The sequence below is a fragment of the Paroedura picta genome, chromosome 4 (genome assembly GCF_049243985.1).
Source record: "Paroedura picta isolate Pp20150507F chromosome 4, Ppicta_v3.0, whole genome shotgun sequence".
Classification (NCBI taxonomy): domain Eukaryota; kingdom Metazoa; phylum Chordata; class Lepidosauria; order Squamata; family Gekkonidae; genus Paroedura; species Paroedura picta.
This window is the reverse complement of record NC_135372.1, coordinates 130431999-130454830: the sequence shown is the minus strand read 5'-3', so window position 1 is coordinate 130454830 and position 22832 is coordinate 130431999. Positions and strand designations below refer to the sequence as shown.

At 47.7% G+C, this 22832-nt stretch overlaps 1 protein-coding gene across 2 annotated transcripts in view; it reads right to left on the bottom strand.

Annotated features, from left to right (window-relative positions):
* Positions 1 to 341: 341 nt before the first annotated feature.
* The window catches only part of DOK5 (docking protein 5), a 77129-nt gene continuing 54638 nt past the window's right edge, over positions 342 to 22832 (bottom strand). Inside the window, exons 4-8 of one of the 2 annotated variants that reach the window (XM_077335657.1) lie at positions 22627 to 22746; positions 17010 to 17160; positions 14495 to 14630; positions 8355 to 8475; positions 342 to 2598 (exon numbers count right to left, since the gene is read on the bottom strand). In XM_077335657.1, coding sequence (XP_077191772.1) covers positions 2540 to 2598; positions 8355 to 8475; positions 14495 to 14630; positions 17010 to 17160; positions 22627 to 22746 — 587 coding nt within the window. In that variant the 3' untranslated portion in view covers positions 342 to 2539. Of the gene's footprint in view, positions 2599 to 8354; positions 8476 to 14494; positions 14631 to 17009; positions 17200 to 22626; positions 22747 to 22832 lie in introns of both variants that reach the window. The other variant, XM_077335655.1, reaches the window with a different exon arrangement.

The following is a 22832-nucleotide window of genomic DNA, read 5'->3' as shown; positions in this document are numbered from 1 at the left end:
TGTGCTCTGCTATCAGGTGTCAATTCCAATGATTTTTCCTAGTACAGCACATGCAGAAGAAGTAGACAGTACGAAAGCAGCATCTAGTGGCAGAGCACAGCAAAGAAACAAGATGACCGGATGAACTGCAAAACCACTTGGACCATCATAACAATGAATGTAAGATGGGGCAAGCCCCTCTCTTTCCATGGGATCAGAATATACTTCACCCACTGGCGTGCAAGGGTGACAGAAGGCAAAAGTGGGTCATGCACGTAGGAAAGGATGCATGTCCAAGCATGTCCAACTGAAAGGATGCATGTCCAAGCACATGGATTTCAATATTTAAAAAGTCATATGAACAGAGGAATTAATAATTCCGCACAGGCCGCTGATGGTATAAATTCCCACCACTGTGGCCTGCCTAATGCAAGTTGAGACCAAATGCAGCCCACCAGGGACTTGTCAGACCTATTCTTTTTTCTGACTTCTTGGAACATCCAAGCAAGGGCACTGCCCCCAAAATCAAACCTGACTTTCCTTTGCTCTTAACCACTACACCACACTACCCCAGTGTCACCACTTACACTGGCCTTAAATCTTCCCCACCGTTTACTGCTTAAGAAGATTTTTGTTATCTGGGAAAGCAGTTCTTGGTGAATCTCCCCATAAATCCCACCCCAGTGATTCGTTTGACCTGCTTTTCACATATATTTCGAGGGTCTTGGTCAGAATGTGTGCAATTTAAGTCCTTCTCAAAGCTGCCTCCAAACTGGAGCCTAGTGTTCCAGATGAGCTCACCTCAAAACTGCATTGAGCTTCTGTAAGGAGGCCCAAGAGGGAGGAAAGGCAGCATGGTTTAGCTCGAACTTGTCACATCTCGGAAGCTGAGCAGGGACGGTGGTCCACCACGGAAGATCCTGCCGAGGAAGGCAATAGCAAACCAACTCTTGCTTCTCACTTGCTCTGACAATCCCATGCAGGCATCACCATAAGTCAGCTGTGACTTGATGGCACTTCCATATGTAAGCAAATCCAACACTTTAATATAAAGCCAACACTGGGTTTTCTTATAGAACCTTAAATGTGACATCTATTGTCCGGCCACTCCTGGGCTCCCACTTGGGAGGTCCGACTCATCCTCACACACCCCCGGCATCCCACCAAGCAATGAACTCACCAAAATGGGCACAGCCTCTATCCCACAGGGCCCTGGAAGGGCTGGGGATGGTAGCCGCCAGAGTTGTGCTGTAAGCCCGTGGCTCACCGGACTCACTTGCCCACCACTGGAGCAGGAAATTGTGTCACCCCAGCCAGGGTGCGGCGCTGAGGGAAGGTGAGCACGGCCAGCCAATGACACCCTTGCCCCAGCTTGGGCTGTCTGTTCACCAGGATGCACCCAGGATCAATGGGGCCTGCAGATGCCATGTGCACGGCAGGGCGGAGCCAGGGACGAACACACCGGGATGAAGGGCAAGGTTGTTATCAGCTCAGGAGGGGTAGGGCAGACTGCGGGGATCACTGGAGCACAGGGGGGATAAAAGGTGGAAGGACGGGCAGAGGGGGGGGGTCAGATACAAGGGAAGGAGAGGAGGGCAGACGACCTGGAGGAGCTAAATGTTGGCGTTGGAAAGAAGGACAAGGTGAGAGAGGGGGAGAGAGATGGAGTGAAGGAGGGGAGGAGCAGTGGAAGGTGGCAACAGTGGCTGGGAAAAGCCCTAAGCTGGAGCCAGAGGAGGTTGACTGGGAGCTCTCTGCAGCAAATGGAGGAGGAGGAAGAGTCGGACAACATCCCCTTCCGAACACCTATCTGGTGTCCTCCAAAAGGGGGATCTGAACCCCACGCTCTGGTGCAGGTGCTAGGGGGAGCCCTAACAGCCGGGCAGCCGGGAGGATCCCACATTTCTTAGTGATCTCAAACTACAACTCTCAGAAACATTTTGAATTCTATGGGAAAGGATACTTTTTTTTATTTCTAAACGTCTAAAGAGACATATTTAAAACACACAAATGTGAAATCAGCATAGATTAAAGACAAGAGAATTGTCCTTGGATCAATTAGGTGAGTCTTAACCAGACTTGAATAGACAAAGACAACAGATTCCAGTTCCGGGGGTGGGGGGAACTGGTCACCATTCTGAAAAGTGCTATGCTCAGTGGAGAATTGAGACACGGAGCTCAAAAGGAAATATACAGAGACCGTAAACGACATTCTGTCAACATACTGTCAAAATGGATGAAGTGAATTTCCAAACAACTGATAGCAGAAGACAAATCATCGACAGAGATCAATTATGCTCGAAAAGATTTCACACATTGGGGCAGTGCCTCTTGGTTCTGAATGTAATTATGAAATATAGTACTTTTCCAAAAAAAAAAAAATCATCCGCAGGCCATTTATCATCTGGCTGGAGATTAAAAATATAATATCGCAGTCATAATGCCGTCTTCGTTTCTTGTGGCCACTTCATGACTGTTATCCGTTATCGGCGATGACCTCTTTGCTGGACCAGCACGTCCCAAGAAACATTGTTTTTAAAGTCCTTGCTTCTTTTTTTTATCAATGCTCTGATCGGTAGGTGGGGAAAGTTTCTGTTCGATGGATCTTCAGTGGACTATCTTCTCGTAAAAAAAAATAATAAAAGAGGAAGGAAGAGGAATACATCGGTCAAATACCATAACATTAACATCAAATACAAAATCACTGCATTTGAGATGGAAAGTGTGCCTTCAAAGCATCCCCAAAGCCATACTGTCCCCTTTTATGTATTGTTTTTCAGCCTGCCAAAAAGCCCTGCTGGATTAGACCAGTAGACAGGCTTAAAGTTTTGGTTATCACCTGTAAGGCCACATGTGGTCTGGGCCCAGTATATCTGTGGGATCACCTCTCCGCCTACTCCCCTTAAAGAGCCTTGTGCTCTACTACAGACAACCTCCTGGTGGTCCCAGGCCCCAGGGAAGCTCGCTTGACCTCAACCAGGGCCAGAGCTTTCTCCATTCTGGCTCCCACCTGGTGGAACGAGCTCCCAGAGGAGATCAGGGCCCTGACGGAACCTGAACAGTTCTGCAAGGCCTGCAAAAGGGAGCTCCTCCACTGGGCATTTGGTTGGTGGCCCCCAAGCCTCCCTCCTACCACAACAACTACAAATCTGCCCAACCCACTGGGCCTCAGTATGAATTGAGCTGATGGTCTTTGCAGTTTCCACCATTCTTGAATGGTATTGTGTTATTATGTTAATGTTATTGTTATCCCCTATAAATGGAGTTACCTTTATTATTTTCTTGTTTCATGTAAACCACCCTGAGCCACACACATAATCCAGCATCCAGAACCACACAGTGGCCAGCCAGTTCCTTTGGAGGGCTCAAACAGTTCCACAGGGCCTGCAAAATGGAGCTCTTCCACCAGGCTTTTGGCAACGAGGCCAATGAAGTGACCCCACCCATCAAAGCCCAGAGACCCCTCCCACCAACAACTACATCTCGCAGATAGCTGTGCCCAGCCACAGGACAGAAACATCAGATAGCAAATTGTGAAATCAAAGTATTACAAGTAAATGCTGAATGTGACATCAAATGGTATGTACTCAACCATTAGAGTTTTTGTGTATTCCCAATTGTTGTATGTTCAGAGGTATTATGTGTTTCTAACTATTATATGTTTAAAAATGATGATGTTCCTTGTACTTTACCACAAGTTGCAATGTAAGCCGTCCTCAGCCGCAGGGCAGGGTAGCATATAAATGTAATAAAATAAATAAAAAAAAATAAACAGTGCATAGAAGCTGAGGCCTTTCCCTGATATTGCCTCTTGGCTCTGCAATTCAGAGTCTCAGTGCCTCTAAATGCAGAGGTTAAGAACATAAGAAGGGCTCTCCTGGATCAGAGCAGAAGTCCATCTAGTCCAGCATCCTGACTCACACAGTGGCCAACCAGTTCCTCTGGAGGGCCAACAACAGGGCATAGAGGCCAAGGCTTCTTCCTGACGTTGCCTCCTGGCACTGGGATTCAGAGCAGGGAGCCAGCCTCCAGGTGGAACCTAGTGATCCCCCTGAATTACAGCTCATCTCCAGACTACAGAGATCAGTTCTCCTGGAAAACATGGACGCCTTGGAAGGTGGACTCTATGACATTGTACCCACTGAGGTCCCTGTCCTCCCCAGGCTCCAACCTGGTGGGTGTTTCCCAACCTGGATCTGGCAACTTTGAAGTCCTGATCAGTAATAGCTGAATGTGCTTATTGGAATGCACATTCAAACGCCTATGGAAAGCAATAGAGCACTGACAGGTGACCTCCGCACCTGGATTTGAATTTTTAGCACACATTCAGTTCCAGTTCAATGGGGATGCAACATTTCTTCTCCTAGATATAGCCTTTCAGATACCCATTCTGAGAAAGTAAAATATGCACACTGAAATTTCGCAAGAGCCTACAGCTTTAATTGGATTCTGGTGCACCAATTTGCTGCTGAACTTCATCATGACGTATAACTTCAACCCATACATTTTAGCCAGTTTCCATCATGATAGCCCTTGGGACCCTTGGCCCAGTGGCTTTGACCTCTTCTGTTCCTTTGTATGGCATAATAGGAAAGGGGATAACATCTCTCTGACTACTTTTCTGCCTCTCTTCATTTTGCCTGCTGCAGTGGAATTATAGAGGTGGATCCAGCCCCTGTCCTACAGCTCAACTAAGCCTTTCTCCAGCCAAAGGAGCCTCTCTCCAGTTTAACTGGCTCTTCCTCCAAGGGAGGAACCATTGAAATGGGAGTAAGGCTCCTTAAATGTGAGGAAAATCCAGTGGAAAGTTGGATCTACGTTTTAAGATTCTACTCTTGAGACGTTGGGTTGAGATGCATGTTGGTAGATTCCTTCTTCATGTTGCCTCCTATCATGCTCTGTTCTGCTCAGAGATGCTGTGGTGATGGATTTCCAGCTCCACTCTTAATGCTTCCTGGTTTCAGGATGCAATCCGGATGTCCGTGAAGAATTCAGCCTGCCATGGCCCTGCTGGCAGCAGATGTATGGGGTATGTGATGGGACAAGGAAGGGGATCGTGTTACAAAAAGGGGATCATGTTACAAAAACAACAAACCTAACCAACCAATAGTTAGGAACCAAAATATTAGGTGTCCACAAAATATAAATATACAAGTTAAATTAATATTTATTATTGTACAACCTATAAAATTAAAAAGTTAAAAACATGAAGAGAGCCAATCAGTGAAATCACTGAAAATATGCACCTTTCAATGCTAGAGCTACAATGCTAGACGTAATACATTTTGACCCCAAAATGCCTCTTCCTCAGCGGTCTAATCCTGAACACACATGGGCTACAGTTGAAACTGCACTGGCTGAGAAAGACCCATTTTGGGGTTGAAACACGCTAGGTTTTACTGTATGTCTAGCTTTGTATGGTACATATTTTGTGTGGTTTCAATGATTAGCCTATAGGCTCTTAGGCATATTTTAAACTTTAAAAGTTGTGCCCAATAAATGTTAAATGGTTTGTGACGGGACAACACAGTTCCCTCAACTTGGATTCCAATCAACTAGATTGTTAATGGGGACTAAATAAATATCACCCGAGATCACAACTGTATCTGCCTGGTGGTTACACAGGAACATCATTGCGAGGAATGGAGGGGCCCTGGATGAACGGGGGAGCATCTGCTGGGCATGCAGAAGGTTCCAGGTTCAATCCCAACCATCTTCTGTTAAAGAAGAAGAAGTGTTGGTTCTTATATGCCACTTTTCTCTACCCAAAGGAGTCGCAAAGTGGCTTCCAATCGCCTTCCCTCTCCTCTCCCCACAACAGACACCCTGTGAGGTGGGTGAGGCTGAGAGAGCCCTGATATGACTGCTTGGTCAGAACAGTTTTATCAGTGCTGTGGTGAGCCCAAGGTCACCCAGCTGGCTGCTTGTGGGGAAGCGCAGAATCAAACCCGGCTCGCCAGATTAGAAGTCTGCACACCTAACCACTACACCAAGCTGGCAGCAAGTGATGGGTCCATGAGTCCCTGGAGAGTCCCTGCCGGTCTGAGGAGACAACGCTGACCTTAAGTGCCAAGGGTCTGATTCAGAATAAGGCAGTTATGTGCATTCCAGGTCAGTCCACCTCACCCGGGCAAACACGGTCTTGCTGTACATAAACCCCACACTGAAAAGGGGAATAGACATGTGAAGCAAAACAGAGGGCACTGTGGCACTTTGTGGATAAACTGAAGTGCCGTGGCTGAAGCGTTCTTGAACTACAACACACATGGTCAAATGCATAAATGTGGCCAAATGAACTCTGGGTCCCACAAGTTTCTACCGCCATTAAAAAACGGAAGTCTTCAAGATGCAATGAGGTTCTTGGCTATCCTGACTGCTGCAGATTCACATGGCTACCTCTCTGAAAGAAACAGGATTTCACACCTAGACACAAATATAATTTAATAAGCACGTACGTTTTGTGTTTATTTCACTCCCTGTGCTTTACACTGGATCCAACCTGAATGCAGGTACAGGAATTTTCATTTTCTCATGATTTGGGATTCAGAAACTTCTTTAAAAGCCTCATCTTTCTGTTCGGCTAAAAGCTGAGGTGGACATCTGAGACCATACTTGCCTTGGCCACTAGATGTCCTTCAGGCATCAGGCAAGAAGTCGTCAACATACTCTGGGAGATAAGACATGTGCCCCCAGGCACAGAATCCCCCCCATTTGTGGAACTAACTCTTAATTCCATTAAAATTGCCTGTCTTGGGAGAGAGTGTCATTCGCTCTGAAGAAGCGTGCCTACAGAGAAAAGTTAATATCCAGAATTACACCCTGTTGCTCTTGAAAGTCCCATCGGACTCAAACTTTGTTGGATGGCACTGCAAGTTTTCAAACTTCCTATAAGAGCCAGTTTGGTGTAGTGGTTAGGAGTGCGGACTTCTAATCTGGCAAGCAAGGTTCGATTCTGCGCTCCCTCACATGCAGCCAGCTGGGTGACCTTGGGCTCGCCACGGCACTGATAAAGCTGTTCTGATCGGGCAGTGATATCAGGGCTCTCTCAGCCTCACCCACCCCACAGGGTGTCTGTTGTGGGGAGAGGAAAGGTGAATGTAAGCCGCTTTGAGCCTCCTTTGGGTAGGGAAAAGCGGCATATAAGAACCAACTCTTCTTCTTCTTCTTCTTGCATAGATTTTGGAGGTTTTTAAAAAAAATTGCAGGTGGATTTTCAGCTGGGAAGCCCAGATGTTATTCTTCTGGCCCCAACCATAGGCTTGGAAGAACAGCTCTGTTTTACAGGCTCTCCAGGATTGTTTGAGGGCCTGGAGGGCCATGATCTCTTCAAGAAGCATGTCCCACCACACCGGGGCCAGGCCCAGAAAGGCCGCGGTCCTGACCGAAGCCAGTTTTATCTCCTCGGGCCCAGGGACGCTGAACAGATTTTGTATAGGGATTTCCATTCTTTGAAGAGGTTGCCATCCTTCTGCTGAGAACAAGGGATATAAAATGTCCATATAAAAATTGCTGAAGTTTGAGTTCCTTAATAGCCTTCACTGGGATCAGGATGTAAGACATATTGATTGTAAGATGTGCCCAGGAGATATAGAAAACGTCTAACTGGCCAGAGAACGTGGAAACATCGAGAGGCTGTTTGCAAGTTTTGGTGTGGCTCAGCATCCTGAGGGAGACGGCAACCAAGATAGCTCTCCACCAGAACAAGTCTCAATTTAGGACTAGACAGGAACAAGACCAACACGGTAGCAGATGCTTCATTTCTCCTAACCTATATGTCAGCTAGGGCAGGGTTAGTCAACCTGTGGTCCTCCAGATGTCCATGAACTACAATTCCCATGAGCCCCTGCCAGCGTTTGCTGGCAGGGGGTCATGGGAATTACAGTCCATGAACATCTGGAGGACCACAGGTTGACAACCCATGAGCTAGGGCAGTGGTCCCCAACCTTTCTGAGGTTGGGGACCGGCAGGGCATTGGGGCGCGGCCCGTGGGCCGGGCCCCGCATCGGGCCGCGCCCGCGGGCCACGCCCCCGCATCGGACTGCGCCCGCGAGCCGCGCCCGCGCATCGGGCCGCGCCCGCGCATTGGGCCGCGCCCGCGGGCCGCGCCCACACATCGGGACGCGCCCCCGCATCGGGACGCGCCCCGCGAGCCACGCCCGCACATCATGCCGCGTTCGCATGGGCGCGGCCTGGCCCCGATTCCCTCTCCCCGCCCTCCCGCAGTAAGAAGCTTCCCGGGCTGCAAGCTTGCGGCCTGGGAAGTTTTTTACTGCGGGGGGGGGGGGCGGGGAGAGGGAGCCGCGGCCCGGTGCCATGGCCTTTGCGGCCATGAATAATACTCCGGAACGATGTCTAGTCTCCTTTCGGCCGCTTACCTTGAAGGCCAAAGAGCTGCCCAGTGCTGTGCTGCCGTGTGATGTGCTGCCAGTAAGCACTGCGAGGTAAGGGGACCATGGTGCCGAGGGAGACGGCTCGCTCGCTCATCTTCATCTGTAGCTGAAAGAGAGCAGAAGAGAGATTGCCGTGGACGCTCCGAGTCCCTTGCAGCAAGACCTTTTTTGGGCTTTGAAGCTCCTCTGTCCGGCGTTGTCGGGAAGGAAGCCCCTTGCAAGTGGTTAGGGGGCTCACCAGTGAAACTTAAAGAGAATTTTCATGGCAGACTCAATATGGGGTGGTTTGCCATTCCCTTCCCCAGTCCTTACCGTTTACCCCCCAGCAAGCTGGGTACTCATTTTACTGACCTCGGAAGGATGGAAGGCTGAGTCAACCTTGAGCCGGCTGCTGGGATCGAACTCCCAGCCTCATGGGCGGGCAGCTTCAGACAGCATTTCTGCTGCTTACCACTCTGGTAACCATTACACCACACTTTATTCCTTCCTTTGTCTTGTCCCTTTGATGCTCTTTGAGAGACTGGCCTTCCTTTGCAACCAAACCTCTTCTCATTGTAAGAACTTTAGGTTGCTGCTTGTGTAACTCAGTTCCGTGCGGTAAACTTTTGTTCCGTTTTTGCACTACCCAAACTGATTTCCAGTCATGCATCCCTGTTCTTTCTGACAAGGGAAGGGGGGTGGGGGGGTATCGTTAACCTTTCAGCATTTCATGAAAGGAAGCGAGAAACGGATGCTATTTGCTCGAAAGCCGGCTTCCTAAAAGGCCTGTCACTGCAGATCTCGGTAATGGCAGAGGAATTTCAACCGTTCAGCATACAGAAGGGACCTTTTGGTTGTCACCCCGCCCCATTTATTCATCATTCACTCTCACATTTAAATGAACCAATAACCGGGGGTGTGAAGATCGCTGTTTCCCAGAACAGTGGCGATTATTTGAGATTCTGGTCCAGCTAGTGCCGCCCCCACCTTAACGGCCAACAGAATTGGGAGGGGGGGGGAGGTAAAATCTTGCTGGTCTCTCATGCTATTGTTATTTCTTGTTGTATGAGGCTATCGCCCTTTTGTGCTGAAGGCATTCAGAGCGTAGCTGCTGAACACCCTTTGAAAAGACCAAGATAAGCATTGCTGGGGATGCACAAAAAGGCCTGTGTCATGTTGAAGCTTCAGTACAGGAAACGGAGGCAATATGTAGCCACCCATTCAAAAGGTAAATGAAGCTCTCCCAGGCACGAACGTGGGCAGCGGCTCGCAGACAGAAGGTGAACACTGCTCCACCTGTTTCGGAGCAAGATTCACTCCTGCGCCAGGGCAGCGGTGTCAAATGTGAAATTGCACTGCCAGGCTGGCTTCTGAAGATGGAAAATTTCTCCCCGGCACAGCAAATGATCACCGTTTCCCATGAGGAAATACGCTCTTCTAAAAAGCAAACCTCAATAACAAGTTGCAAGTTAATCTGACCAAAACAAGAGGTTCTTTTGGCAGCGGGGGAAAGGGGGGGGGGAGAACTTTGGCCAAGAAAATGGGATTTCACATGGGTGTATTATGCATGGCAGACAATCTTGCAAAAAGTCTGCCCAAAAAGTTGTTTTTAAAATTTCTGCATGTGGACGGTTTTTGTCATGGAAAAACCACCATTTTTATCTTTGATTCTGCACGGCATTCCCCACTCATAGCAGCCACTGCATCTTTTAAGCGCAGCAGTTCACCCTAGCTTTAAAATGATTTTTCTCAGCATCTATGAACTACAATTCCCATAAGGCCTTGCCAGTAGCTTGTGCCAGAGTGGTGGACTTGGGACATTGCAGCTGACCATGGCCTGCCAATGAGTGTCTGGCACAATGGAGGAATTGCCCCTCACACACACACTGTTTGCTGTTGTAAGTCTGTCAAATGCATAATCCTTGCAGAAAAACATGACCATTTTCAAGGATGACAATTTAAAAGTGTCAGCGTGCTGACTTCAGTGAAAACCTTTACATGCATAATAGCCTTTGGTTGTACGTTGGGAGCTTATGGGTGATTCTGGAACTTGGTCTCCTGTTGGTGACAGCCAGTATAGTGTAAAGGTTAAGAGTGGTAGTTTCTAATCGGGAGAACCGAGTTCGATTCCCCACTCCTTTCCTGGGCAGAAAACATCTGGCTACTGTGCTGCATGTCCTGGTTGCCCCTAGATTAGATTGCCACCATGCTTTCTTTGTGTGGAAAAGGGTTCAGAAGCTTCAAACTGTGCAGAATGTTGCTTCCAGAATGGTGACCAGAATGGGTCATGTCACTCTAGTCTTGGCCGATCTACACTCTTACTCCATCTCAAGAGAGCCAGCATGGTGTACTGGTTAAGAACAGCCTCTAATATGGAGAAACAAATTTGATTCCCCACTTGCAACCAGCTGGGTGACCTTGGGTTCGCCACAGCACTGATAAAGCTGTTCTGACTGAGCAGATATATCAGGGCTCTCTCAGCCTGACCCACCTCACAGGGTTTCCGTTGTGCGGAGAGGAAATGGAAGCCGATTGTAAGCTACTTTGAGACTCCATAAGGTAAGAAAAGCATGGTAAAAAAAAAAAACCCCACAGATCTTCTCTTCTTCTTATGGACCCTCAAGTGGCAGTGGTAGCAAGGAGTGTCCTTCACCAACTTTGTCTTGTGAACCAGCCTTTCTTTAGCAGGAAAGAGACTGTCACTGTAGTGCATGTCTTTGTAACATCTAGATTAGATTACTGCAATGCACTTTACATGGGGCTGCCCTTGAAGTCTGTCCAGAAGTGCTGCATCCAAAGTGTTGACTAGATGGGCAGCAACTTGAGAAAGGATCTTCTGGGTCATGGTGGCAAAACTTTGCATCTCCTTCCCCAGGGAGATTCAGCTGTCACTCTGTCCACCATAGGATGAAGACTTCTTTGTTTTATTTGGCATAACCTGTTAATCATTGTTGGCCCTTCTCTCTGGTTTTCATGTTTGTGTGTTTACATGTTTTCACTGAATTATTGCATATGTATTTCAACTGCTATTTAACTGCTTTAAATACTTTAACTATGTTGGTACATGTTAATGCTTTGATGTTTGCTGTGGAAAGGTGACAAATTGCTTTAGGTTGCTTTGGGCTGATCCTGCGTTGAGCAGGGGGTTGGACTAGATGGCCTGTAAGGCCCCTTCCAACTCTATGATTCTGTGATTCTAAATAAATAAAGAAGCCTTTAGACTAGATAGGAACTTCCAGACAGAAGAAGACAAACGCTGAAACTTTGTTTAAGAAGGGAAAGGAATGATGCCACCTCCTGACTGGAAATATAATCCTTCCAGAATCTCTTGCCCAACCTGTTTAAAGATTGCAAGGAACTTTGTGAGAAAAAGTCAATGCCTTTCTAATAAGATGCTAACTTTTCCAGGAAGAATTCCCAAAGGTCTGGCTTTAATTGGGTAAAGGTAAAGCCCTGTGCAAGCACCGGGTCATGTCTGACCCTTGGGGTGACGCCCTCTAGCGTTTTCATGGCAGACTCAATACGGGGTGGTTTGCCAGTGCCTTCCCCAGTTATTACCATTTATCCCCCAGCAGCAAGCTGGGTACTCATTTTACCGACCTCGGAAGGATGGAAGGCTGAGTCAACCTTGAGCCGGCTGCTGGGATCAAACTCCCAGCCTCATGGGCAGACAGCTTCAGACAGCATGTCGCTGCCTTACCACTCTGCGCCACAAGAGGCTCCTAATTGGGTACACAAAGCCAAATTAACTTTAAGACACGTTTCTGCCTAAATTAATTCATGAATGAATATTACCTGGTGGCGTCGTGATCTAAAAGTAAAAGTGTTTTGATGTTATTTAGGAGCACTTTTCCATCCCATACACTCCCATTTGACCAAATTCACCTTTTCCACCTAGGAACTGGAAGTTTGGCAGGGGGCGGGGGCGGAATACTGAATCGCCAAACTATCTTTAGATACCTTAAGTCGCTAATACTGAATCACTGCACACAATACATGCTTCCACCCACACCCTGTGAAATAAATATGGTTCTTCCAGTTATTCTTCTAAAGGACTTGCAACGCTATCCTGCATTCCAGCGTCATGGAAACAAACAACTCGGAATCTATTTTAGATTTAGTGGTAACGCTCTGCAGAACACTGCAAATTTTTAAAAATGCATTTCTCAAAGGCACATGCCTTGGCACCCCTCGTGAGTTTGATTTAACGGTACCCCCACCTGAGTAAGAGGGGCAAGAAAGCAAGGGCAGTAATCTTTCTAAATTTGAACAGAACATGATGTTTGGAATCCACAGACCTCCAATGGAAGAGAGCCTGGGGGATCAATCTTGATTCTCCAGTCTAGAAGCTGCCACTCTTAAATTTTACACCAAGCAGGCTGTCTCCAACAGGAAAGAGAAAACCATCTGATTGGCTAATTTTAAGCCATTTTTCTTACAACCAAAGAGAAAAACGTCTATGTGGGGAAAGTAATGCTATGCACAAAACTTAATTTTCCAAACTATCCCCCACACAGGAGTAAGGCTGTCAGACCTCCTGCTTTGTTGTCTGCCTCCACTCCATGCATCATGTGTGCCGCTACATCTCTTCCAGTGGAAACCCAGAAGTGATAGAGTAGCTGAAGGAACAGCCAGGCAAAACCATAGAGTTCTGAGCAATTCCTAGAGCTACTCTATGTTACTTCCCAGTTTCCCCCGGAAGGGCTGTAGCAGCACACAGAACAGCCCCATGGCCATGAAGCTAAATGGTGTCTTTGGGCTAGTCACCTTCAGCCTAACTACCTATTGACACTATTGTGATGATAAAATGGAGGAGAGAATTGCATATGGGACCCTAAGCTCTTTGCGGGAAGGGTGGAATTAAAATGCGCTCAAAAATAAGCTTGAGAAATAAGTTATGACAACACTTTATGGTAAATTATTTCTGTAAAATAAATCTGTTTGGTTATCTCTACCTCAGCAATTTTGGAAAGCTTGTAGATCACAATGATAGATCAAGGTAACATTTTTGCACTAGAGCCATCTGGCCATTTGTGACTTTTTAAAAGCCTCCTAAAGCCCTCTCATGGCTCCAGGAATGGCAGCCGTGGAGATATTGGAATATGCAAGATCTGCAGTGGGCATAACTGAGCAGAATGTAAAGAGTGTCCTGTAGGGGGCATCAGAGGTGATATACGTTTAACATAGTTAAAATAGGAACTGTGTTGAAATGGGCAGTTGTGTTTTTAAAGGCAAGAGATCAAGAACATGACCCATTAAATAACATCCCATTAAGTCTCTGCTAAAGGGGCAGACGTTGTTTCTTCTTCTTGCCATCCATTAGGTCTTCTTCTTGCCATCCACTTGCCATCCATTAGGTCTGGATTTTGCAATTACAACAGATCTCCTGGAATTCCAACTAATCTCTGGGAGCAGAGATGAGTTCCCGTGGGGAAAATAGCTATTTTGGAGGCTGGGCACGATAGCTATTCCATGAAAATTCCTCCCTTAACAGTCTCCTCTTCCAAAACATCCAGGAACTTTCCAGCCTGGAATTGAAGATTTGTTCTTTATACCCTCTTTTTCTCTACTCGAAGGAGTCTCAAAGGGACTTATAATTGCTTTCCCTTCTTCTCCTCACAACAGAAACCCTGTGAGGTAGGTGAGGCTGGGAGAGCTCTGTGAGAACAGTTCTATCAGCACTGTGGCAAGCCCAAGGTCACCCAGCTGGATGCATGTGGAGGAGGAGCAGGGAATCAAACCTAACTCTCTAGATTAGAGGCCACCGCTCTTAACTACTACACAAGGCTGCCTCTTAGCCCTATGAAATATTAGGACAGCTAAATTTGGGATACAGCAACATTGATACCCTGATTGGTTGTTGGTTGTTTTTCTAAATCAATAAATAATTAAAGAATTCTTAGACAAGTCCAATAGTGACTTAAAAAAAAATCAGGTATGGATACACTAGCCTGATAGCCCCAAGCGTTAAAATGGGGGAAAGCTGACGGAGGTAACGAGGCCACAAAAGAAGACAGTTAACAGGCACCAAAGTTTTTACGGCGTGGAAAATCAAAATCTGAACTCCAGCTGAGAAAGGAGGCCTATGGATTTCATGTCACTAACACGGAGCACCGGAGGATGACAGATAGGGCTCGTAAGCGTACCACGGAGTTCTTCACGCTCTGCAATAAGCGGTCGTGTTGTTCTGCGATGGTCAGAGCCGCCGAGTGAACCTTCTGATAGATGGCCTCCCCGTCTCTCGTCTGGAAGATGAACAGTCCTTCCCCCGTGTCACACATCCTGCCGGAAAGAGAACGCAGCAAGGTGCCTCATGAGAGCAGGTGGGTTTCTAGGTATACACTGGGGTACGGCTCGTGCAGAAAAGAGCAGCTCAAGAGATGACAACAGCCAATGCACATGAATTAAATTGGCATCAGACTCAATGTGTACCCTTATAGCAGTGGTCCCCAACCTTTTTTTGGCTGGGGACCGGCAGGGCAACTGCCCCGCCCGCACAGCACGCATGCGTGGCCGTGCCCGCGCAGCGCGCATGCGTGGCCGCACCCGCGCAGTGCGCATGCGCGGCTGGGCCGCGCATGCGCACATGCGTACTGCGCTGCCGAAATCGCCGATGCGCGGTGCATCCCTGATTCCCCCTCCCGCAGTAAGAAGCTTCCTGGGCCGCAAGCTTGGGGCCTGGGAAGTTTTTTACTGCAGGGGGGGGGGAGAGGGAACTGCGGCCCAGCGCCCTGGCCTTCACGGCCCGGCACCGGGCTGCAGACCGCAGGTTGGGGACCACTGCTTTATAGCACATGTCTATTTACAAGTGTGTTATTCAGCATAACAAATTCTTTGGCTACCGGGCAAAGGATGCTAGCTCCAATGAGCTGTGGAAGACTTTCATGGGCAGAGTCAACTGGCTATTTTGGGTTTTCCAGGCTGTGTGGCCGTGGTCTGGTAGTTTTAGGCCCTGACGTTTTGCCAGTCACTGTGGCTGGCGTCTTCAGAGCTAGGACATGGCGAGATGGGAATTTTGCTGTGCCAAGATGCCGCTGTAGAGTCTTCCTTGGTGGTGTCTTCGGCACAGAGAGATTCCCACCTTGCCGTGTCCTGCCTCTGAGAATGCCCGCCACAATTACTGCCAAAATGTCAGGGACTAAAACTAACAGACCCACGGCCACACAGTCTAGAACAGTGGTTCTCAACCTGGGGCTCGAAGGACCCTTTCACAGGGGTCGCAGCAGGGCAAGCAGCTTGGCCAGGGGGAGGGGTGCCATCTACACAACAGCCTTGCAGGGTAGATCGAGACAGAGCATTTGTCTGTCTGAAGCAGTGGAAAAGAGCAAGATCAGCATGATGGGATAAGACGAAGAACCTGAACTGAGAAACCCCAGAAAAAACATAATTTATATACAATCATGAACAATGGATCTTCACGCCAGTGGTCAGTTTTGGTTTAATTTCTGTGAAAGAACACTTGCCTAATTTTGGGGTTGGGGGTCACCCCAACATGAGGAACTGAATTAAAGGGTCGCGGCATTAGGAAGGTTGACAACCACTGGTCTAGAATACCGCAAGAGCCTGAAGCTAGCTCCGATCCCCCTGTTCTTTTCTTTGGGTGGAGAAACCGGCAGGTGATAGTCACATTCTGGTTTTCCTTTGTGTGAAAGAAGCCCTCTAATTCTTGGGGCAGTAGTTTGTACAAACAGAGGGTGGGATCCAGCCAGCTTTGTCACTCAATCTTGTCCAACTGCCCTCATTATTACTGTGCGTTTCACAAATGGCTCTTGCCCATGAAGATTCCAGCACGGCCTTGTTGGTGACCAAAAGAAACACACACTGGGAACTTCACTGCTGTGGCTCCCATACAGGAACACAAATCCAGGGCGGACGAAGTGCACCGGGTCACATGCTCCCCCGTGCGGGAGCAGGAAGAGGCGGGGCAACCTGCTCCCGCTCAAACTCCAGCCTGCAGCCCGGTGTGAAGCCCCCAGCGTGGAAACAGTCAAAGAGACCCTTTTTGTGTTTCACAACAGGGCAACCCAATGGTTCAATATGGAATCCATGCCTTGTAGGGTTGCCAGCCTCCAGGGGGTGGCTGGAGAGCTCCTTTGATTTCTACTGATCTCCAGGTGACAGAGATCACCTGGAGAAAACAGCCACTTTGGAGGATGGGCTGTCCCCTTCCCAAACCCCACCCTCCCCAGACTCCAAAATCTCCAGGCATTTCCCCACGCAGAGCTGGTGACCCTAATGGCTTTTCAGGGCCAGCAGAACCACTAGTAACAGAGTACAACTGCTGAGGCCTGTAGGACTTGTCGAAAGCCCACCAGAGACCCTTGACCCCTTCCCTCCCCACCTTGCTTCCACTAGGAACATCCTTGTGCTATGCCAATTCAGGCACTTCCATGTCGTTGTTGTTTGTTTGTTTTTATAAGTGGTCTTTTATTGTGCAGCTCAAAACTGGCCGAAACCTGCTTTCCCAGCGCATAACCCAAAGATACAATTCAGGAAGATGAACAGCGGCAGGAAAAGCTTTCAGCGATGCGTTTCAGTTACAGCCTATAGAACATGGCCTCTACCTTCACCCCCTCCCCCCAGAGGGGGTCCTAATGCACAGGGATACCAATGCTCCAGTCCCAGCAGTCTGAAGAGCGCCGCTCTGAAGCATCCACTCACCTCCCGGCTTCAAAGGTAAACCAAGTTGAGTCCCGTCCGTATCGCCGGAGGGCACTTAGAGGCCAAGAGACGAGCTTTACTCTGGGATTCTGGACGTCCCAAAGACAGATATTCTCAAACGTTATCTGCAAGGTACATTCCCCATGCACATCTAAATTAGGGGATGGCATCAAATACACATTGAATCTCTCTGGGAGAAAAACAAAAGATTTAGACTAACATCCTTGCAGAATTAAAAGATCGCAGACATCATCATCATCATCTTCATCAACACCATCATCTTCATCATCATCATCATGACTTTATGTTTATTGCTCGCCCTCCCTGGTAGGTTCAGGCTCAGAATCATCAATTATCACTTATATCAGGGGTAGTCAACCTGTGGTCCTCCAGATGTCCGTGGACTACAATTCCCATGAGCCCCTGCCAGCAAACGCTGGCAGGGGCTCATGGGAATTGTAGTCCATGGACATCTGGAGGACCTCAGGTTGACTACCCCTGACTTTTATGACATTTTCTAACGTCCTACGTAGTTTTTGACACGACATCTCAACACAGGTCTATGAGGACGGGCAACCTATTCTGCAACTTTTGAGTCCTTAAATACCAAGAACATTGTAAAGAAGGAAGTGTGTCAAGCAAGGCACTAGAAATCTGGACTACGCTGCAATATTGTGCAATTTGGAGCTCGTATTTTTAATGGCCCCTGCTTAAATATACAGATAAGTGTAGTTGCCAATCCCCTGGGGAAGCTTGGAGATATCCCAGAGTTATAACAGATCTTCAGAGGGCAGAGATCAGTTCCCCTGAAGAAAATGATGGCTTTGAAGGGTGGACTTTATGGCATCAGTCCTTGGTGTGGTTCCTCCCCAGGAATTTCCCAACCCAGAATCATTGACCCTGGAACACTAAGAGAGAACACTAGCACACTGTAGATAAAACTGTCGCATAATCCTCCTCTAATATGCTGGTTTATGATCTTCAGGAAAATTTATATCAAGGGAAATACATTATCCATTTACCGAGGACAGCCCGTATTTTTGGTCTCAGCCCTGAGATAAATCACCTATATTTATGTCCTTATTTTGTCCACGTTTTTGCCTACTGAATATGCCTTGTTAAAAATTTCAGTACAAGCTGCTAGACACATCATTCCTTGGGATTCAATCCCCTCTCCAAGGTCTCTAGAAGCTCAGCCTCAGAGTGGGGAGGAGATGCATCTCATCTCCAATGTACAGATATGTAAATCTATACACACAAGCATCCGTATCCATGATTCTGCTATATATTTGTGAAACAGCCTGGGGGGTGGAACGTGTCTGGCTGTCCAAGTTGGAATAGGGCCAATCAGGGTGCAGCCAGCTAACTGCACCCTGATTGGCCCTGCCCCTGCAGCTCCCGCCCTCCGTCCCTGGACTCTAGCCTCTTTGCTCTCAGATGCGCCTTAGTGCCTGGAGCCAGCAGCAGGTAAGGGGAGAAGGCCCTGGGCAAAGGCTCATGGTGGAGGGCCTGCTAATGAGGGCCTCTTGGCCTGCTAGGCTGGGCCTCCTAACGAGGGTCTCCCAGCCTGCTAAGCAGGGCCTGCTAACAAGGGCTTCCTGGCCTGCTGACTGCCTCCTAAGGAGCTCTGTCCCAGGCATGCTAACGAGCTGGCCAGCCCCCGCTCGCCCCACTAGATCCGGGTGCGAGCTGCAGCCGAAAGACACCTTAAGCTGCCTGGCCAGGGGAGGGGACCCTTTCAAGGCCAGTTCTTAGGAATGGGCTTTGAAGCTAGTTAAAATATAATCAATTTTAATAACTGTTTAAAATAAATAAATAATAATAAAACTTTATGCACGGTGCCCACAACAGCTGGTAAATATATATTTAGGAGAGCTCCGGAATCTATTACAGGGACAATTGTACTTTTTTCTGTCGTTTGAAGAATTCTGAATTCTGTGTTAAAATAACAGCAAAAGTATGTCAATTTTAAAAACAGTCAACAATAAAATCCATGGGATTTTAATTTGCAGCTAGGTTTTACAAACCACACTGGTGTGAAATTACTGTGATTGGATTCCTAGATCAGGAAATCGATGTTTTTAAAAGTCCAAAGTTATGTCAGATTTTGAGCCCCCACTTTCCATATCTTCAGGGTTGCCAGTTTCAGATTGGGAAATTCCTGTAGATTTGGGGTGGAGCTGAAAGGGGCAGGGTTTGGGGACAGACCTCAGAATCCACTCTCCAAAGATGCCGCTTTCTCCAGGGAAATTGATTTCTGTCATTTCAAGTGAGAAGGAAGGACTCCCTGGAGAAGAGCCTAATGCTGGGAGCGATTGAGGGCAAAAGAAGAAGGGGAAGACAGAGAATGAGGTGGCTGGATGGAGTCACTGAAGCAGCAGGTGCAAACTTGAATGGACCCCGGGGAATGGTAGAGGACAGGAAGGCCTGGAGGATCATTGTCCAGGGGGTCGCGATGGGTCGGACATGACTTCGCACCTCACAACAACAAGTTTCAAGTGGGTAGCTGTTTTAGTCTAAAGCAGCACCACAACATTTGATTCCCATAGCACCTTTAGGCCCAACAAAGATGTATTCAAAGCATGCTTTACTAATCTGCCACTAATTTACTTTTTCTTTATATCTGTACTCTTATGATCCTTGTTCTGTTTTGCCTGAGGAAGAGTGCATGCACTCGAAAGCTCACGCCTTGGATAAATCTTTGGTGGCCTTAAAGGTGCTATTAGAATGAGATGTTGTTGATTTCTGTAGTGTAATTTTTGGAGATGTTCAGGCCTCACCTGGATTTTGCAACCATACATATCGGTCACTGCAGCACTCAAGAATCTCACACATACCTGGAACTAAGCTTGTAATAAGCTTGTTTAGGATGCTTAGGGCTGATCCTGCATTGAGCAGGGGGTTGGACTAGATGGCCTGTATGACCCCTTCCAACTCTATGATTCTAATAAGTGGAATATCATCCTAAACTTGAGCGGTACACTCAACCCACCAAACAGGATAATAACCATTAGAAGATCACTTCAGAAACATGAAGTTTTCTGAGCAGTACATGTGAAAAGTTTATGGGAAGATGTGTTCCTAGTTAAATAGGGCATCTGTCCAAGAACATTCTTCCCTTGGCAACTACTGTGAGTGATTACTTACATGGAGGGCAAAGGGTTGAATGACTATGGGCTACATTGTTTGAATAGCATTCCTCAGGAATCATGGCACCCGTACTTTTCCCCATTCATTAAAAATCGAGTTGTTTGAACCATTGTGGGTATCAAATCAAGCATGAGAAACATAAAGCTAAGCTCAGACTACAGGTGCGGGACACCCTCCCCTTTGCATTTTGCATCAATTAAGCCTCAATGCTGAGTCTAGTTTCCTCTGCAAATATTTTAATTTTTTTTAATGTTTATTATATTTCTATACCGCCCTCCCGTAATGCTCAGGGTGGTTTACATAAAACATAGGGGTATACATTGTAACGGTAGCAATAATCATAACATAACAGTAACGATAACAGTAAGAACCAGTATTGAACAATAATCTGACAATTTACAATACAACTTTTTAAACAGAGCCCATAGGGGGTGAGTTGGGTTCAGGATGTGGAAGGATGTCTGGGGCGGGGGGGGGGGCTGAATGGTGTTATGTCTTGTCAGCCTCGATCGAATGCCTGGTGGAGGAGCTCACTGCGGAATTGTGGGAGTTCAGGAAGGGCCCTGATCTCTTCAGGGAGCTCGTTCCGCCAGGTGGGGGCCAGGACAGTAAAGTCCCTGGCCCTGGTTGTGGCTCGATGTGCTTCTTTGGGGCCAGGCATCCTCACCCAGTTGGTGGTGGCAGAACATAATGGTCTTTGAGGGGTGTAGGCAGAGAGGCAGTCTCTCAGATACACTGGGCCCAGACCGCGTATGGCCTTGAAGGTGATTACCAGAACCTTAAGCCTGATCCAGAATTCAACTGGAAGGCAGTGAAGTGGTTGAAGGGCAGGCTGGATGTGGGACCTCCACAATGTATTTGTGAGGATCACAGCCATGGCATTCTGGATCAGTTGCAGTTTCTGAGTCAAGGTTAAGGGAAAGGCCTGCGTACAGCGAGTTACAAAAGTCCAGTCTAGAGGTGACCATTGCATGGATCACTGGCTAGATGTTCCCCAAATGGCCAACGATGGGCCTGGGGTGGGGGAGGGTAGGAAGGAGAAGGGCCCCAAGTGAGCATGTACACAGCTATGCTCTTCCACCATATTCTGCACTATTGTGCCACTTCTGGGGTTTCTCGAAGCCTGGAGGATATTTCAGGAGTTTCTCAACAGTAAATATGTTGAGAAAGGCTGTTCTAGCACTTCCAGTTGAATGCTAGGAGTAGGTATGCTTTGCTTTCAATAGCAAAAACCTTTTGGTTCTAAGCGCTCTGCAAGTGCCTTGGTTGCTCGAGCTCTTCGTCCCTAACATACCATAGGATGAATTAAATGGGTGAACCTGGAGCCAGATGTTGGACACAACAGCCCATCAGTTCATTCCAGCAGATAATGATAATAATCAGACCCATTCACTCCACTAAAACATCTTCACGGAGGTGTGCATGCGGTCACATGAGAACAGGAAGTCTTTCCATATTGGCATAAATTATAAGAATCAAGGTTAATATTCTCTCAGTTTTCAGCGGCTGCCTCAAAGATAGACAAGCAGAGATCCGAGGGTTTTCTTTGAACCCCAGTTTGTCCTGCCCAAAGGAGTTTCAAAGCGGCTTATAATCGCCTACCCTTTCTCTCCCCACAACAGACACCCTGTGAGGTAACTGAGAGAGCTCTGAGAGAACTGTGACTGGTCCAAGGTCACCCTCCTTGCTGTATGTGGAGGATGAGTGGGGAATTAAACCCAGTTTTCCAGATTAAAGGCCACCACTCTCAACCACTGCACCAAGGTGGCTCTTTCTGAGTTCTCCAAGGCAGTATTCCGGAAGAGGGGTGAACTAAGGAGTGGGGGTGGGAAGCACTGCAGAACCACTACTTTTGTGTGGCTAAGCTGCCAAGGAAAATATTCACCGTCTAGACCAGGGGTAGTCAAACTGCAGCCCTCCAGATATCCATGGACTACAATTCCCATGAGCCCCTGCCAGCATTCGCTGGCAGGGGCTCATGGGAATTGTAGTCCATGGACATCAGGAGGGCCGCAGTTTGACCACCCCTGGGCCTAGTCTGCACACAATAGATAATGCACTTTCAGTGCACTTTAGAAGTAGATTTTCTGTTCTGCACTGGAAAATCCATCTGCCAAAGCACATTGAAAGTGCATTATCCTTTGTGTGCAGACTAGGCTCTGGTCTAGAAACACCTGGCAGCCTCAACAGAACAGCCTTGTCACTCCAGGGCCCTGTTGATTTATTGCTTTCCAAACAAAACATTGGTTTCCGGCAAGCCTCCTCAACTAAGTCAGGGGAGTAAAAGCAAACAGAGACAGCCACGTTAGTGCCGTCCAGGTTGTACAGCGGCCAAACAGGCCCAACCAGGAATTTCGCACTCTGTCCTGGCCCACAGCAGAAGTGTATTTCCGGATTCTATGAGGCCATAGCAGAGGAACTCTAAACGTTTCTATTTGTAGGGGAGCAATAAAAGGTATCCACGTACCACTTTGTTCTCTCTCGACTCCGGAAGCTAAAAGGTCAGGTTCTCCAAGGCTAATATCATTCATCTGAGTCCCAAGGCACTCCATCTGCAAGACCTTGCACCATTCATCCGCTTCGAGCTCTTGATTAACAGGCCAAAAAGGAGAGAGACAAAGAGAATGATCAGTGTGTGGTGATGCACGGGGTTTATAATATGCATGGCAATTG